The sequence below is a fragment of the Euprymna scolopes genome, chromosome 45 (assembly GCF_053919585.1).
Source record: "Euprymna scolopes isolate OS-2025 chromosome 45, ASM5391958v1, whole genome shotgun sequence".
Lineage (NCBI taxonomy): Eukaryota > Metazoa > Mollusca > Cephalopoda > Sepiida > Sepiolidae > Euprymna > Euprymna scolopes.
The window spans coordinates 43,965,247-43,983,792 of NC_136526.1; the positions used below are offsets into that span (position 1 = coordinate 43,965,247).

General features: G+C 35.4%; 1 protein-coding gene across 1 annotated transcript in view; it reads right to left on the minus strand.

Annotated features, from left to right (window-relative positions):
* The window catches only part of LOC145269510 (inositol polyphosphate 5-phosphatase K-like), a 300,729-nt gene extending 286,351 nt beyond the window's left edge, over positions 1-14,378 (minus strand). The window contains exon 1 of the mRNA XM_080125252.1: positions 14,128-14,378. Coding sequence (XP_079981378.1) covers positions 14,128-14,192 — 65 coding nt within the window. The 5' untranslated portion in view covers positions 14,193-14,378. The remainder of the gene's footprint in view (positions 1-14,127) is intronic.
* Between the last annotated feature and the right edge of the window lie 4,168 nt (positions 14,379-18,546).

An 18,546-nucleotide genomic window follows, 5' to 3' on the forward strand; every position in this document is an offset into this window, starting at 1 on the left:
AGTATTTTTTTTTTTTACAAGAAGTGAACTGTTTAGAAAAAACATAATACTTGCATGCACATGTCTAAGTTTTTTTTTTTTTTTTTGCTTCAATTCACTTTTTGTTTTAAAGGAATTTAATGTTTCATTTAATACCGGGCAACGCCGGGTACATCTTCTAGTACATAAATAATAATATAGCAGCAACATATTAAATTCTGATCATTCCTCCAATAGGGATTTTTATCATCGACCCCAAAATGAACAGAGATTAGAGCATTTCCTTGTGCAGTTCTAGGAGGTCCACCCTGCTAGGCTTTGCCTGCTCTCTTTCTGAAGGGTTAGTTTATTGCTAATTGACTGAGGTGCCATTACCGGAGAATGACGGCGGGGCTGCCCAGGCACTTTTTGCAGATCAGAGTACCCCTCAATCCCGCTTTCCGAATGCGAGAGAATTAAAAACATCTTTCCCCCCCACCCCCACTCAGACCAACATTTTCACCAAGGTTTGTGTATGTGTGGGTTGTGTTTTGAAATGAAAAGTAGTGTTTGAACATTCTCTGTTCGTCCAGAAAACATAAGCTGTGGTAAAAAAAGGGGAAAAAAACTTATCTGAATATATATATATATATATATATATATATATATATATATATAAACAAACAGAATAAAAAATGAAAACTAGGTTAAATCAAATGTTTAAGCAGATAAGACTGGAAAAACTTTGTAGAAAAATGTAAACCAATCGATGACACACGATGGTGGGGGTGGGGGAGAATGAGAAGCAAAGGACAGGGTTAGGGTTAGGGTTAGGATTAGGGTTAGGATATCAACATTTACAAAAGACCAAGAAAAATCTACGTTTGCTTTCTCAGATTTTCTTATCAAATACAGACGTAAAACTCATACAAATTATACATCATCATACCTAAAGAATCATTTATCTAAAACAACACTAATTTTAAACGTGGGTGTACCAAGTTCGAATCCAGTTCGTTCCACAGAAACACGTTCATCAAACACGTACTTGATCTTGTGTCTAAAGTTCCTGAGAAGAGGTAAATTAAAATAATAAAACTAGCAAGGAGATCCGACGTTGCTCAGGATTTAATGTCCTTTTTTTTTTTTTTTTTTCCACTGTGCTCATGGGAGATGACGGTTGTCAGGTGGTTAATGACATTGACCGACGACCTGAGTGTCCCAAGTTCGAATCCAGTTCGTTCCACAAAATCACTTTCACTTAGGATGTTGGCAACCTTCACGTTGTCCCTCATGTAAGTACCCATGTGTCTTTCTAGAAAGAAGTTTGATTAGGAAAATATATCAGGAAAATCGATAACTAGTGCACTTATTGATCCGTGCTGAAATAATAATGTTATTATTTAGAAAGCCATTCTTAACATGGGGAGGGGAGAGTGTTTTGTACCTATTCTGTATTTTAACCTTACAATATAATAAAAACAGATATCATAAAACTTTAATTAAACTTGAAAATACTAGCGCAGATCAGTAAGTGCCAACAATAGAATCTTTGGATTCATACAACGATGATGATGATGATGATGATGATGATCGTGTTCATAAAGTAATATTATATTAGCATGCTGGGACAACGCCGAATATTATTATTAGAAATATACAACAATTAGATTTTGGAAAATGTGGGTTTACAACTTGGAATGTTTAGTCAGGAATTCAAGCCAGAAATAAAATAAACAAATGAAAGTCGATTTAGGAATTTTCGGAATAGTTGTAGAATTTGGTTAGAAGTAAGTAGATTTTTGGCTTACGTGAGACGTCACCTGCTTGCATCCATGGACACGTGGTTGGGGTTTTGCTGATGTTATAGTTAGTTAGCAGAGATCGAGCCAAGAGTTGGCAAGAAACGTGTCAGCAAGTAGATGTGTGGACGACCCCGTCGAAAGCAGATGGAGAACAACCAGAGAAAATGTAGAAAGAGACTCAGTGTACTAAACTCTTGCAAGGGAATTCATAAGATGAACAAAGACTGTGTAAAATATAATTCGTCGTTATGGCATTCTTTCAGGGTTCATACAATTAAGAAGGTATGTGATTCTTTTGGTCTGTTATACATTTTATTGTAAGAAAGTTGTCTAGAAAAGTTTATGTGTCACGTTTGTTAAATACATATAATTGTGAATAAGCGCCCACACACACAATGAACATTATATATATATATATACTAGTGTTGGGACGATTATCCAGAATCGGGAATCAGAAAAATTGGAATGTTTGGGGTATCAGAATTGGAAAAAATTGTGCTTATTTTCCAACGCCAAAACAATTCTTTTAATTGTCTTGTTTTAATTGATTTTGTTTTAAGCAGAACCTTTCATTACTGGTTTGAAAAATAAATAAATATTTTATTTTTCATTACTAGTAGTAATGAAAAATAAATAAATAAATATTTATTGATATTAAACTACTAGTAAAACTAAAATCTGTTTTTACATTTAGGAAGTTATCATTGCTGTAGCTCTTTACATCAGACTGTCCCTCGCAGATTAGGGACATGCATTGATACTTCCAAAACAAAGGTCATGTCTTAACTAATTGAACAAGTTAGCAGCCACTCACACTGGATAGAAAAAAGCAGCCTATTCTGCCTTGACCGAGTACAAAATAGACTTCGTGGCTTAGTGGGGGATGCCCTTTTCTCTTCCTTGCAACCTCTCTCCCACAGAAGAGACGTTGCGAGCCTATCCTTGTTTTATCGTTATTTCCATGGCAGGTGCTCGTCTGAACTCCAATCTCTGGTCCCCCCTCGCCAATCTTTCACAAAAAACACCCGTCTAGCTGAATCCAAGGTGAAAAATTTCCCCCACTCTATGTCTGTGCCTAAATCAAAACGTGGATTCCATGAACAAAGCTTCTTTCTTAGAACTGCACACCTGTGGAACTGTTCCGTCTGCCTGCTTCCCACCAGACTACAACTTGGATGTCTTCAAGTCCAGCGTTAACAAATGCCTAATAAACCGCCCCCTTAAGTAAACACTTCATCATATCTCCACTCTAACGTAATGTACTTGCAATAACCCTTATCCCTAAGTGGCTTCCGGGCCTTGATAAGTGGTGATCACTGTGTAAAAAAAAAAAAAAAAAATCCACCTAAATACTGTGGATTCTTTTGTATATCTTGGCTCTACTATCACACCGACTGAGCGGCAGGAAGACCTCCAATCTGTGGTGGAATGGGGACAAAAGTGGTTGGTCGCGTTCAATGCCGCCAAGACTAAACTAGTTTCATTCAATAATTACAAGAAACCCTCTCTACCACCTATAGCAATGGCCAACGACTCTTTATCTGAGAGTACATCTTTCAAACTCCTTGGCCTAACGTTCACAGGAAACACGAGTTGGAACAATTACATTGAAGGCATTGCCAGGGCCGCTGCAAGAAAGGTGGGCTCTCTCTACCGTGCTAGACAACTACTAACACCCGAAAGTATCCTGTACCTCTATAAGGCCACCATTCGCCCATGTATGGAATATTGCTGTCACATCTGGGCTGGTGCATCTACTACTAGTCTCTCGCTCCTTGACAAGGTTCAAAAGAGAGTCGCAACCTGATACGCCCTGAACTGGCATCTAAGCTTCAGCCTCTGTCCCATTGACGAAATGTTGCATCCCTCTGCCTGTTCTACAAGTATTTTAGTAGTGAATGCTCTGACGAACTGCAATCACTTGTGCCCCCACAACGCGAGCACCCTCGACAAACCCAACAGGCTTCTAAATCCCACCCCCACACTGTAGAGATCCCTAGATGTAAAAGATCTTTCTACTTCAATAGTTTCTTCCCCAGAACCGTTAGACTTTGGAATTTCATTCCAGATCCCTGCTTCCCCAACAGTACTAACGTGCAAAAGTTCAAGTGTAACGTGAACCGATATCTTGCTGCTCAAATCCCTACATAGTACCCCAGTAGTTGTTGCCCCTGATAGTAGCCCCCTACACCAAAGTGGCAATTTGCCTTGTTTGGGGTGAAAATGTAATAAAAAAATTTTAAAAAATGTAGCCACCTTCAATCTCAATCATTGCCTCGATACGGGTCTGGAACTAGGAGCATACCTTTTTCACAAATGCCGGGGAAGCTCAGTGATTACATGGCAAATACTCAGTGGATGGCAGCGATTACACTGAATTTGGTGTTGTGGGAGGTCATGTTGGTGATGTTCTTGATGTATGACCAAACGAACATGCCAAAAATGACTTTTTTTTCAAAAATTCTTTTTTTCTCTATCTATTATCATCCTAATGAAGAGATTAAGCTAGGTGCAAATGGTTTTTGAAGATAGACCCCTAGTACTGCCGCCCTCTAGTACCATGCTTCAAAATTGTGCTTTAAACAGAAACATTAATTTCAAACATCATATCAAAGAACCTATTGTAGAATTTATATGTTGAGTCTTTCGGATTGTGTGGTAATCATATCAAAAGCACTTGTGATGTTAGGTTGGGTAAGGTAGTAACTTTGGTTTAAATCGCCTGTTCCTTCTTTCATTGTATTATTTCGATTATCGACACTTATCAAAGACATTCTGATAGAAAACCTATCTAAGAACACCGCCAAGCACATAAAGTACCTCCGTGTGAAATTTCATAAAACTCGGCCCAGCCTTTTTCGAGAACAAACCCATACACAGACACACACAAAGTTCCTTTATATAATAATATAATAGCATATATGTTACGATGTCGTATCATAAAATGAGCGTCTGTTGTATATTGGTTGAAATTGGAATGGAAGTGATATATTAAAACGTGTCCATTTATAAAAGATTGGTACGTTGTGTGTGTGTGTGTGTGTGTGTGTGTGTGTGTGTGTGTGTGTGTGTGTGTGTGTGTGTGTGTTCGTCTAGTGGTCTTTCTATTACATATGTTCATATGCTGTTAAGTGTGAATATGTGTGTGACATGTCATTTGAACATACCTTCTGCCATTTTGTTGGTCCATCTGGAAATTCTCGTCTGGGAGGGAGACTTGATACCTGTTTTTGGGAACGAAGATTTATTTCACACCAAGACAAGAAATTGGTTCTATAGTTTATTTCACTTTCCCAGATGTCTTGCAGAAGATTGGAAAGTTAATTTGGCCTGTGTTGTTTTTTTCTTCTAGGTCTTATCTCTACCACGTCAACGTTTGTTCCCCACTCCCAGCGAAGGGGAAGAGACAACGGCGAAGCCGTCTGCTCTCGTCCAAGTCACAACCAAATCTCTTCGATTCAGCTAATCTGATCACATGACTCACACGCAATCCAATCAGCTAATCTTGACTTCCTGTCAACGTGTCTACACTATTATTAACACTCTCCCTCTCTCTCTCTCTCTAACATTTATATATATATATATATATATATATATATATATATATATAAAACAACAGATAGATATATGTAAAAATATTTCCATATGCCAAAATGTTTTACCTTAAATTTCCGCAATTATGCAGAACGTAGCAACTATGTATAAACAGAAATCAGCGTAATAGTGAAATGAAACCAACCATCTAATAAGAAACCATAAAAATAAATAAGTAATTAACGTTCATTTTTCAAAGGAATATGTAAATTAGTTAACCTTCATGTAGTCGCTCGCATATCCGTAACTGAGTATATTAAAATGTTTGTTTTTATAATTTTAAATAGAGAAAGTAGGCTTTTAGTATCAACGTCAAAGCAAGAAAAAGAATCTACTTTAAAGGTATATAGATATATATATATAAAAGTATTCTCGTCCGTGTGCGTGCAAAATAACTTTACCAAACTCCTCTCTGAATATTTGATCTATAATGTATTTGGACTTGTAGCACACTTTCTATTTGATTTTAAGCCAGCAAAAATTGCTGCTAAGAGGTCAAAATCGAAAACAAAACAGTTCACCTTATGAATAAAGCATTACTCCTACTGGTAGTTTTGCGCATATGCAAAATTAAACATTTATATCTCAAAGTTGCTTATGTTTTAATTTTTACTATCCATCTAATGGTAACAAACGCTGGAGAGATAAATAACGACTAAGGCTGGAGCACTAAACGTTCTGGTTTTGATTCTAACGGATGGTACCAAAGTCATATTTTTTTATAACTTTTAAAATCATCTTCTATTAAATAAATCTCAAATGTCTGTGGATGCGTGTGTGTGTGTGTGTGTGTGTGTGTGTTTGTATATTTGCTAAAAAATTTTTGTCATCCACATCATACATGCATGACAGCGATATTGTTGGAAAGAGTAATCTCTGACACATAATATCGAAAAATTGGAAATATTTGTCAATTATTTCGTGTAAAAATGTCGTTTTTACTCGAGGGGGGGGGGAATAAAAACTTTGCCTTCAATGCAGTTTGCAAACTGTGCACACACGAACCTTCGTTATGTTCTTTCATTTTAAATGGCTAAATTTGCGATGTTTTAACATCTGTGTCCTTGATAAAAGCGTCCATTTATTTAAAAATAAGTTATGCGTATTTGCACCCGGCATGCGTCATTTTTTGTTTTCCTTTCTTTTTTGTTTTGCTTATAAAATTTTGCTTTCGGTTCCGCTTTTAGCTGCTGGCACTCAAGTCCCGTTTTTTTTTTTTTTGTTACAACTGGGCAACGCCCCCCCCCCCCCCCGCCTCCGTTGTCACAATTTTTTTGCCCCCTTCCTCATTTTTGACCGGGCAATGTCGGGCGCCCCTCACCTGCTGTTAGTTACTATATATTGGATAATAAACAATAGAGAATTGGTTCTATAATAATAATTACGAAATCTACATGAATTAAAATATAATATTTGTGTATATTTTACGACCGGGCAACGCCGGTGGCCTACTAGTTAGATAAGATGAACATACGTGATTAACCAGGTTATTTCACACAAAGTTCTTTTTTTTTTTTTAATTTTGTATTTTTATCTTAACTTCTCCACCCTCATGCTAACGAGGTCAAGTTTGGCATGAGGTCGTTTATCAAAGTGTTCCATATGTCCGGATGCTGTTGAGGAAAGTAGCCGGTCCCTCCTCACCCTGAGAAAGGATGATGTATTCAATACATCATCCCCTCCCTCTTTCACATAACAGATCTGAAGGGAAATAGGAAATACAGCTGGGAAATTAGTTCAAAACAATTCATGTAGATTTACCTAGTTTCATTACAAACGATTTAAAGTGCTTATTCAGATTGGCACTCATGGCGGCAATTAAAAGTAAAGAAAATACAGAAAAGTATCTATTATGTACGCACCAGTCATGGAACGATGATGAAATGTTCCAAAAATCATGTAATTTGATCAAATAGTTTATTATTGGCTCACAAGGAGCTTTCACACAGGTCATCAAAGATTTCTCCTAGAAAACAGCTTGTGGTGTTCCCTGGAAACTGAGCGAGTTTCCAGTACTCTCCACCTCTTTCGATAACATTTGCAAATAAATTTGCATTATCGCAACAGCTGCTTACCATTGATTTCTCGTTGGCAGCGGCTATTGGTCTTCACTGGAATTTGAGTGGCAATAAGCCTCCCCAAGGTTCCAGTTTTCTTTGCACTTATCCGGCAGAGGTCTGGTCAGTTCCTCAGTCTTTCCTTGTTCCTTGATTCTACGAGACCTTTCACAGCTCACCAAAAAGGAACTCTATAAGGAATTAGTGAGGAGAGTTGCTGACGACCTGCTTGTCGAGCATCTGGAATTGTCGACAGAGATCTGCTCCTGGTGCAGCTGACCGCCAGGTTTGAGTCATCTCAACAACTTCTTGAGTTTTCCTTGACCTGGCGATTGGCCTGAAACATGTTGCCCCTCAATGCCATACTGAAAAGTGCCGGACTAGTGAGGTCCTCCAGGAGTCTCCGCTGCAGAACCCCAGCCAAGGAAATGCTGGAACACACCTTCTTCGAATGCAGTGGACTCAGATAGTACTGGGCATGTGTCAATGAGGTGACCGGTCAGATCGATCCCAAGCAGTTTTGTCCGCTGGATGTGTCCTACGTCATCCACAGCTTGGGACAGTGAGAAATGAATGGTGTTTCTTGCAATCCTGGCAGAGGCCAGAATGGTGATATCGAATTCTAGAGTGCAAGATAAGCGCAGGTTGAATCTTTTGCTGATCAGAAGCTGGTCCCCTTCTTCAAGCACCAGCTGAAGGAAAAGATCAGATGTGATAGGAAATTAACTCCCATGGCCTGTGACTCAAAGATAGCGAGTCTGTGTGTGCATAGAGGTACCAAATTGGAATTTATGTTCCCCGCCTAAGCATGGTGCACACGGTTCCTGATCCTGTTAGACTCCAGACCCCTAAAAATAATTGCTTAGACTAGGTTCTTAGCTAGCTGAGTGAACGGCTCCTTCCATCCCCGATTGGAAACCTCCAAGATGCTCACACCCCAAATTTTTCTTTTTCGTCCTCGGCCACCCTAATAAGTGACCACATCTTGGAGCATCTACATATAAGTTTTATTGTTATTTCCATGGCAGGTGCTCGTCTGAGCTCCAATCCCTCGTCCCCCCTCGCCAATCTTTCACGAGAAACAACTGTCTGGCTGAAACTACTGTCAATAATTTTCCCCACTCTTTATCTGTGCCTAAATCCAAATGTAGATTCCATGAGCAAAGCTTCTTTCTTAGAACTGCACGCCAGTGGAACTCTCTGCTGCTTGCCTGTTTCCCACCTGACTACAACTTGGACATCTTCAAGTCCAACATAAACAAACTCCTGACAAACCGCCCCCTTAAGTAAGACAGTATCAAAACCCCCAATACTAATGATTACTACAATACTATCTCATTGATTACTGTACAGGCAATAACCCTTATCCCTGAGTGGCCTTCGGGCCTTGATAAGTGGTGACCCCCCATGTAAAAAAAAAATTTTTTTTTTAAATAACTCCACACCCCCCCCCTTTTTTCTTTATTCCCGTCTAGAATTCGGCCCCATTTAGAAATGCGCCTGCTTGTTTTGGGCCCCATCAAGCCGGAAAACAGTGGACAGTCTACCATTTAGAGAGAGTGGGAGGGTCCTACTAAGCCCTTTTTGTTTATTGTTTGGACTTTTTTCCTCACCCTACGTCAATAAAATAAACAAAAGATCACATTTAATTTTATTTCTATTCAAATTTTATGTTTACACTAACAGTTCAGCCCGGTTGTTCATAACTTTATGTGCACATGTATATATATCGTCAAAAGTTTGACTCGTGTCCAGGTAACCTACATATAAAATTTCAAGTGTTTAGACCCAAAATTGATGGAGGAGTTTGGTAGAGTCTGCAAAGGTCAACTCTTTCAGCTTTGCCCTCTTTGCAGTCAAATTTTCACCCAAAAACTGATTAAAAAGCTTGCTGCATGTCTGAATACCCTTTATGTAAAATTTCAAATGTTTAGATGCAAAATTGGCTGAATAGTTTGCTAGAGACTACAAAGGTAAAATCTTTTGAACATTGACCCACTGGCAGACAAATTTTCGGCCAAAAACCGATTAAAATGCCTGCCCTATGTCTGAATACACTTTATGTAAAATTTCAAATATTTAAACTAAAAATTGGCCGAGTAATTTGGTAGAGACCGCAGAGGTCAAATTTGTTTTTAATTTCGACCCCAATTTTGACCCCTTAACATTTATTGTTTGGGCTCAAATCAAATTAAAAAATTTGATCCCTGTCAAAGTAAACTACATCTAAAATTTCAAGTGTTTAGTCCCAAAATTGGCGGAGGAGTTTGGTAGAGTTTTCAAAGGTCAAATCGTTGAACTTTGACCCCTTGACGGACAAATTTCTGGCCGAAAACCGATTAAAAAGATTTTCCCAAATCTCAATACCCCTTATGTAAAATCTTGAATCTGTAGACTGAAAATTGACAGAGTAGTTTGATAGGGAAATGTACACACACACACTTTCACTTTTATAGATATACAGATTGTATTAAAAAAAAAAAAAAAATACATACATACATACACACACATATATAAATAAATAACCGATTTGATTTGGGGATCTTAAGTAGGACGACCCCCGGTGTTTTTGAGGTATTGTGGTGAATGGGAACTTTAGCAAGCAATCATAGACTAGCAAAGGTGATGAGGATGACAATAGACACTCCCTCCACAATTTTTGAGTGGCCTTGTGCCTAATTTTTTGTTTTTCTTTTGTGTTCTGTGCATACATTACGGAAAATAAAAAAATATATACCTCAAAAATACAATAGCAGTTGTTCTACTCGATAAATTTTCGTAATTTTTGGATATATTACTATTTTCGACATGAAAATTAAATACGTAATATTGTTTTTTCTTAAAACGACAAAATTAAAAAAAATCGATTTGTCAACTCTAAACAAGCACCTGTTTTTTGTTGTCTTTTTTTTTTGCTGTTGTTGTTTTTTTTTTTTTTTTTTTTTTTTTTAAGAGTCAAAATAAAGAAGGAAAATTTATTTCGGTGCTTCTACAGAAGTTGAACCGAACCAAACCGATTTTTGCCGCCTTAACTTTAAACACAGGTTAATTTCACGTTTTAGAGTTGCGTTAGGATTAGATTAGAGACAAAATTAACGGTGACAGTCAAAATTGTCGGCTCTTTTTTACTCCTGGTTTCTGTTGTTTTATTTGGCTGGATAAATTAGACAGTCCAAGCGGAGGAGAAAGCCATTCTTAACATGGGGAAAGCGATGGCATTCACGTTATCTAAAAGGGAGATAATCATTAATCAGAAGGAACCATATCTTGCTTGTCGTCGTCGTCGTCCCATTTCTAGAACAGAAACCGGAAATGAAAGAGCTGAACGATAACCAAAATTTTATGAAATGTACACATGTTGGCATCGTTCCAATATCTGTTTTTCACTGAATGTCCAAGTGTTGTTCGAAAATAAATCGACCCCCACCTTTTGCCCGTACTCACACAAAAGGTCGGATGACCCATCAGTCAAGTGTGTCGTTTATTTTTGTGATACTGGAACAGAATACGGACCGTGCTGAAATAATAACGTTATTATTTTGGCATAGAGGGCGGGGTGGGAGCTCTGTTAACTATTCTGTACTTTCACCTTACAATTTAATAAACAAAAGATACCGTAAAAAAATGTATTTAAGTTGGAAGTAAGATTTAAAAAAAAAAAAAAAAAAGAAAGAAAGAAATAGCACGAGTACAATTTTTGGTTATTTTTTTTTTTTTTTTCTTTTCGGGGAAATAGTTTCTCTTTTTTTTTTTTGGTAGCTAAAATAAACCATTAGAATTCGACTTTTCAGGCAGATGCATCAACTTAAAGGCTTCAAAATCATTAACATGTATCGAACTTTTTTTTCCATGTCAATTTGATCTTTATCGCTACTTGTGCCTGTGTCAGTGTTTTTCTTGCCTCTACGTAACTTACACATTTCTTTTGTAATTGAATTCAATTAAAATGGTAAAGTACTAAAACAAATTTTAAAAGAAATCCTATTTAAAAACAAAAAATAGTAATTTGATTATAAAATTAAATCCACCATAATGCATTTCGGTGTCTTCGTAAACAAATCAATCATTTTAATCCTTTTGTCCTTGTTGACACTTGCCTTCCTCATGAGAGCAGATGATAGCAGATCTAAGACACACAGTCCGTTTTTGGTACTTATGCAGAATACGGACCGTGCTGACATAATACCGTTACTATTTAGAAACCTATTCTTAATGTGGAGAAGGGGAGGAGTGTTTTTGCGACTCTTCTGTACTTTCACCTAACAATCTCATAAAGAAGATTTCGTAAAAATTGTATTTAACCTGACAATCCTATCTCGGTAAAGAGAGAAAATAAAGGTATAAAAACTAATATATATATATAGCGGGATGTGAGCATGTTTATATAACAATAAACAAGTATATATATATATATATATATATATATATATATATATATATATATATAAGCAAACAGTTAATAAAATATGTTAAAAAACACTTTGAAATGAGTTAAAAACATATTTAATCTGAAAAGGAACACTAGATAAATGGATAGTCCTATATATATATATATATATATATATATATATATATATATATATATATATAGCACGCTCCGTGTTCTGCATAAGTACTTTTAATATGAAGAAAATCCAGCTTCCCTAGAAAAACGCACTCTGAGTGGAAAAAAAAAATCAAACCGCCGCGGCGCCGCAGTCTAGAAAGATTTCTTTCTCACTGACGAGCAGAAAAGATCAAGTGTAGTATCAGTACACAAAAAGGAGGGGGGAATACTTCGTAACCCTTCGAAATTTGAAATTTTAACCCCTATCCTCGAGTGATCTTCGGGCCTTGATAAGTGGTGGTGACTGCCATGTAATAATAAAAAAAGGAATTTGAAGGCTGTATCTTTGAAATTATTAGTAAATCCTTGTATATTAAAAGTTTTGTGTTATTTATATCCATTGGTTCCTATATTTTTAGAACAATTTGGTTTCAATTAATAAGTTAATAACCAAGCCATATCGTCATAATTAAATGCAATAATAATAACAACAATAAAAATATTTTTTAAAAATAAATAAATAAATCTACATCGTTAGAAAGAAAACAAAACAAACAAACAAAAAAAAACTAAAGTGTAAAAAAAGATTCCCGGGTAACGCCGTCTGGAGGAAACTTGTCATATAAACGAAAAGAAAAAAAAATGATTGTCTTTATAACCGTTGGAAAAATTGAAAATGATTTTGCAGCCTTTAAACTGTCATTTGTGTGCACATTTGAAGTGCATGTAATTTAAATATGCCAAAAGTCTAGTATAACGACCCAGTCATGCTAGAAGTTAAGTACAATCAAAGAAAAACGTTATTATTATTATTATTATTATTATTAAAGATAGATTCGACAACAAAAACAAACTGGTTGAATGTCAACGATTAATGAATCAAAAATTAAACAAAATAATACTCCTTGTTACTGATAATCATGGGGGAGTGATCACATTCGGTGTTTATTTGATTTAATTTAATCTGAAATATGATTACGATGTACGTTACGCTGTTGAAACGGATTATAATCGAATAGAATGAATATTAGCTAAGACATTAATAAACAACAAACTACATATAATAAATAAATAAAACAGAAAATAATTATTTTAGTTAATTTCTTTGTGCTTAATAAAAAATTAAAAAGAAAACGATGTATTTTTTCGCGACGTTTTTTTTTTTCTTTTGTTGGTTTTATTATTTTTGTAAAAAAAAAAAAAGCGATTTAAAAAAATATTTTGCTTCTGCAATTTAGTCACATGTTGGACTTGGGGAATTATTCTCAGAGGACAATTATTCACAATTTTTCTATAAATTTTACAGTTTTGTAAATTCATTCCATGAATGTCACTCACCCATTAAAGTCAGTTTGGTTTTATTTATTTAAAACAATTGCTTTAAAGTTAATAAAATTCAATTTCATCGTTTAAAAAAAAACGATCGGATTTATTATATATTTTTTTACAAAGAATAAAAAAGGGTTTTTTTTTGTTGTTTTTGTTGTTTTTCTTCAGAGACAAACCGCGTATTTTCGTGTTTTGAAAATGTGTTTTTAAGTTGCTGTTTTTTTTTTTTTAATTATTATTTCCTTTTTTAAAAATGTGTTTTTATAGAAAGTAAAAATTAGAAGAAAAAAAATAATAAAACTCGATTTTCTACATAAAAACTGAATCCAAACAATATAAAAAAGTTATTTTTTTTTTACAAAAAATAAAAGAAAGAAAGAAATGACACTAAAAATGAAACATTATATATATATATATATATATATATATATATATATATATATATATATAACATAATTAAAAACAAAAACGGGTTATCCCATAAAAGGGGATATCGCCCGCCCCTCCAAGAAAAAGAAGGGTTTCAACAAACACAAAACGGATTTTAGTACTTCTGCAGTTTACGGATTGTGCTGAAATAATAACGTTGTTATTTGAGAAACTGATTCTTGACATGGAGAGAGACGGATTTGTTAACTATTCTGTACATTCACCTAACAATTTAATAAACAAAAGACACAGTGAAAATTGAATAACTTGAAAATCCAACCTAAAACAGAAAATAGTACGGTTCGTAAACTGCAGAAGTAGTTGGATTTTTAAATAATGATATTAACTAGATATTTATTTACTTTTGTTGTTTAATAGAAATGTATAATTTATTTTAACTTTTACTTACCTGACAGTCTTTGATCCCTTTGTTTTCCCGATAGGTATAAATTTCTTCGAGCTAATTTTGCCCATATCCACGAATAATGTGTTTGTGTTTTCGTTTGTATATATACATATATTATATATAAATATATATATATAAAGATGACTTGTGTTTGTGTGTCTGTATGTGCGTGTGCCACCGGGTGTGAAAGAGAAGAGGAGGATATAAGCTTGCTGTCTGCTAGGACGATGAAGACGGGGATGAAGATGGGGGGGGGGGAATGACACGAAGGCTCGTCACGGCATGATTCTATGGAAGACCAAAAGCGACAAAAAGCGCATTTTTTGTTTGTTTGCTTGTATTTTTCTGACCCCTCCCTTTGTTTTTTTATTATTATTATTTTACTTTCATTTTTACTGTTTCCGCCTTTATAGCTCAGCTTCTTAGCGTGTGTTACGATTTTTAAGAAACCGAAACCATCTTTTTAAAACGAATACTACTACTACTACTACTACTACTACTACAACCGTTTATTTTTTGTACAAGTGCTTATTTTTTTGTACAAGTGTTTATTTTTTAAATGTTTATAGTTATGGCCCGAGTAATATATTCCCCTCGCCTACTCATCTATCCTGATCATTGAACCGTATCTCTCTGGCGAAATTGACTTTTAACGGCAGAGCGATCTAGTTAACAACCGGGAAATGTAAAATACGCAAACATAATATAAAAAACGGTGCGTATTCAGAATTCCCCCTATATTAAAAAACAACAATTTTTTAAAGTAAAAAAATCTGTATGACTCGTGATGGAATGAAAATATCGCATTCCAAAACTCACGTAAATAGATAAAGTAGTTTTTATTCGGCAGTTCCGAATCTTAATTTATTGTTTTAAGTAAAGTAACTCTATTTTATTAAGAATTGTAAAGAAAAAAAAATGCTTTTTTTCAACTGTTTTATTTAATACTAGCAGGCAGGACTCGTTAACTGGCGTTGGACGGTGTAAGCATGTCCCCTTCCCCCCCCCCCCGGTAGAAAAATTTAAGTATGTTTGTTGTTGTTGTTGTTGTTGTTGTTGTTGTTGTTGTTATTGTTTTTTGTTGCCCAACCCCAACCTCCTCATGTTAAGAACGACTTTCGGAATAAACACCCCCCCAACCTCCTTATGTTAAAAACGACGGTAATCATGCAGAGAGTGATCCGTGCTGGAATAATAATGTTATTATTTTAAAAAAAAGCCATCCATTCTTAACATGGGGAGGGGCCCTCCCCTCCCCATGTTAAGAATGGATGGCTTTTTTTTTTTTACAGAATAGGTACAAAGCACCCTCCCCGGGAGGGTGCTTTGTACATATTCTGTACTTTAACCTTACAATTGAATAAAAAAAAAAAAACATATAAAACTTTAATTAAACGTGGAAATACGATTTAAAAAAATAGCGCAGATCACTCTTTTCATTAGCACCAAAAACGGCTTTCAGAATAGTCACCCACAATATCCCCATGTTAAGAACGGCTTTTGGAATAGACACCCCATTTTAGCAGTGGGGGTGACTGCCAAAATATCTAACACAAATTTAACCTTGATAAGTGCTGTCAGGATCCCCATGCGCAAATACTATGAACCAACAAAGAAATTTGTGGGTGGCAGTGTTGGTCAGATATAATTAGATTTGTTCTTCGCTCGTGCATACTAATCTGGCGACCAGTGATTTAAAGTGCATAATATAGGGCTTTATATCCCGAAAATTACTTGTATCCAGTAAATATAAATGAGATTTTCTTAATCAGCATAGTGGAAAACGTATTCAAGTCATTTTAAAGAAAAGTGTGTTGGTGAATCTAAGGTAAAAATTTATCTTTCAAAAAAACAAAATAACAAATGCCCGCCTTGTAAAAACAATAAAGTAAGGTTGTTTGTTGTTGTTGCTGTTGTTGCCCAACCCACAACTTCATGTTAAGAATGGCTTTCGAAATGACACCCCCAACCTCCTCATGTTAAGAAAGGGTTTGGGAATGTTCACCCGCCACATCCCCATGTTAAGAACTGGTTTCGGAATATGCACCCCATCCTGCGAGTTGGGGGTGGGCCGTCAAAATATTTGCTCCAAATGTAACCCTGACGATCGCTGTCAGGATCCCGGCATGCAAATACTATGAACCAAAAGAAGAAGTCATCATTTTAACGAAAATAATAATGTTATGTTTTGGCGGGGGGGGGGGATATCTGCGCGATGTTAATGTGTGCGTAAGTATAGAAAAAAATATAAATAAAAAAAGTATAAAAAAAGAAACAAAAAAATAAAACAAAGTAAAGGTTTTTTGTCTCAGGGATTTTTTTTTTGTAGGGTAAGGCATAATTGCATGTTGATAATGTGTGTGCAGTTAACTATGAGGGTATACATGTTATAGAATGGAACAAGAGAAAGAGAGAGGGAGGTGTGTAAATTATATTGAGAAGTCAAGATCAGCTGATTGGATTGCGTGTGAGTCACGTGATCAGGTTAGCTGAATCATGGAGATTTGGTTTGGGCGTAGAACGTGACGGGTGGCTTGTCAGACGTCTCCTCCCCTTCACTGGGGGGGGGGACGCTGATATGTGTAGAAATGAGACCAAGAGAAACCACACAAGCCAGAGATTCACTTTCCATCTTCTGCGGGGACATCTAGAAAGTGAAGTAGAAACTATAAAACAAATTTATCGTGTTGAAGTGAATGAACCTTCGTCCAAAACAGGTACCGTCTCCCCTCCCAGATACGAGATGTTTCCAGATGGACCAACATCCAAGACGCAGAAGGTATGTTGAAAAATACATGTACTACACACACACACACACACAATGGCATATGAACATATCATTTAATAGAAAGAACAGCTAGATGATCACACACGATCCTCTTTATGATACAACTACGTAACAGACGTACGTAAAGTTATGATAATGAGTGGTTAATATTTTTGTATTTGGTTTAATATTCATAAAACTATTTGCTTCATGTTGAGAGAGCCACTATATTTGTAATAAGGCTTGTATTCCGGAATAAGCGATTTTTATAATTTTATAAAGGAGAAATTATTATTTGCGAATTTGGAAATAAAAAGGTAATTGTATGTTTATGAGTGTATGATCCAGTTATGAAGAGTGCCAAAACAATGAAGTTATAATATTAAAGTTTTAAAAAGGATAAGTGGAGTCATTAGAATTTTGGGGAAGATCGATGCAGGGAGAAAAAAATAGACACTAAAAATAGTCAAAAGACTATTCAACTAAAATAAAAAAAAAAACCTTGAAGCACCTTTCGTCCGACCCTTGTCAAGAGATTACGTCGGCAGCGACTAAAATAAAACAATTTACACAATTGAAAAATGGAGGCGAAGGGAGGGGTGAAACAAAAAAAAAATTATAAAACATGGGTGAAAACCATTTTTCAGTTGTGTAAATTGTTTTATTTTAATCACTGCCGACGTAATTTCTTGACAAGCATCGGACAAAAGGTTTTTTATTTTTATTTTAGTCGAATAGTCTTTTGACTATTTTCAGTGTCCATTTTTTTATCCCTGCATCGATCTTCCCCAAAATTCTAATGACTCCACTTATCTTTTTTAATAAAAATATTGTATCACTAAAAACCTTTTTAAATTATAATATGTACATTTCTTTTTTGACTGGAGCTGGTGGGAGGACTTAAGATTAAAAAGGAAAAACAGGAACTACTTCGTCTAAAGATGGTGCGATTGTGATGATGTTGCTCTTAGGATGAAATGTAGAATTTTATTATAATGACTAAATGTGTATAAAATGTTGTTCTAAAGTTACAAAAGATAGTGGCTAATATTTTAGACATAATAAATTTGTATGTGCATATGTTGTTGCAAATCTACGGTATTGTAGTGCAGAGGGGAATTTCTGCAATCAAAATATTATATAAGAGATAACAAACATTAATAAGAAAAAAGGTAAAATGCGATAATATAGTAATTATTCTTAAACAAAACATTTATTTATTTATTTATTTTACAACGAGGTTGCCACATATCAATACCAGACGACCACTCGGAGATAAGGGTTAATGTGTGTATTGAAGTCATTGAGTTAGTTCTGTAATAATCGTTTGTAGAAATAATTTGGTGTAATTAGATTATTTACAAGGACGATTCAATAAGAATTTATTTATGTTGGACTTGAAAATGATGATATTGTAGTCAACTGGATAGCAAACCAGTGGAACAGAGTTCCACATGTGGGCAGTTTTAGGAAAGAAGTTTTGTTCACGGATACATGTTTATGTTTAGGCACTGATAGAGAGTGGGTGAATTTATTAATAGTGATTTTGACTAGACAAATGTTTTTTGTGAAAGACCGGTGAGCGAGACCATAGATTGGAGCTCAGTCGAACACTTGCCATGAAAATAGCTATAGAGCAGAGACAGATTTGCAAC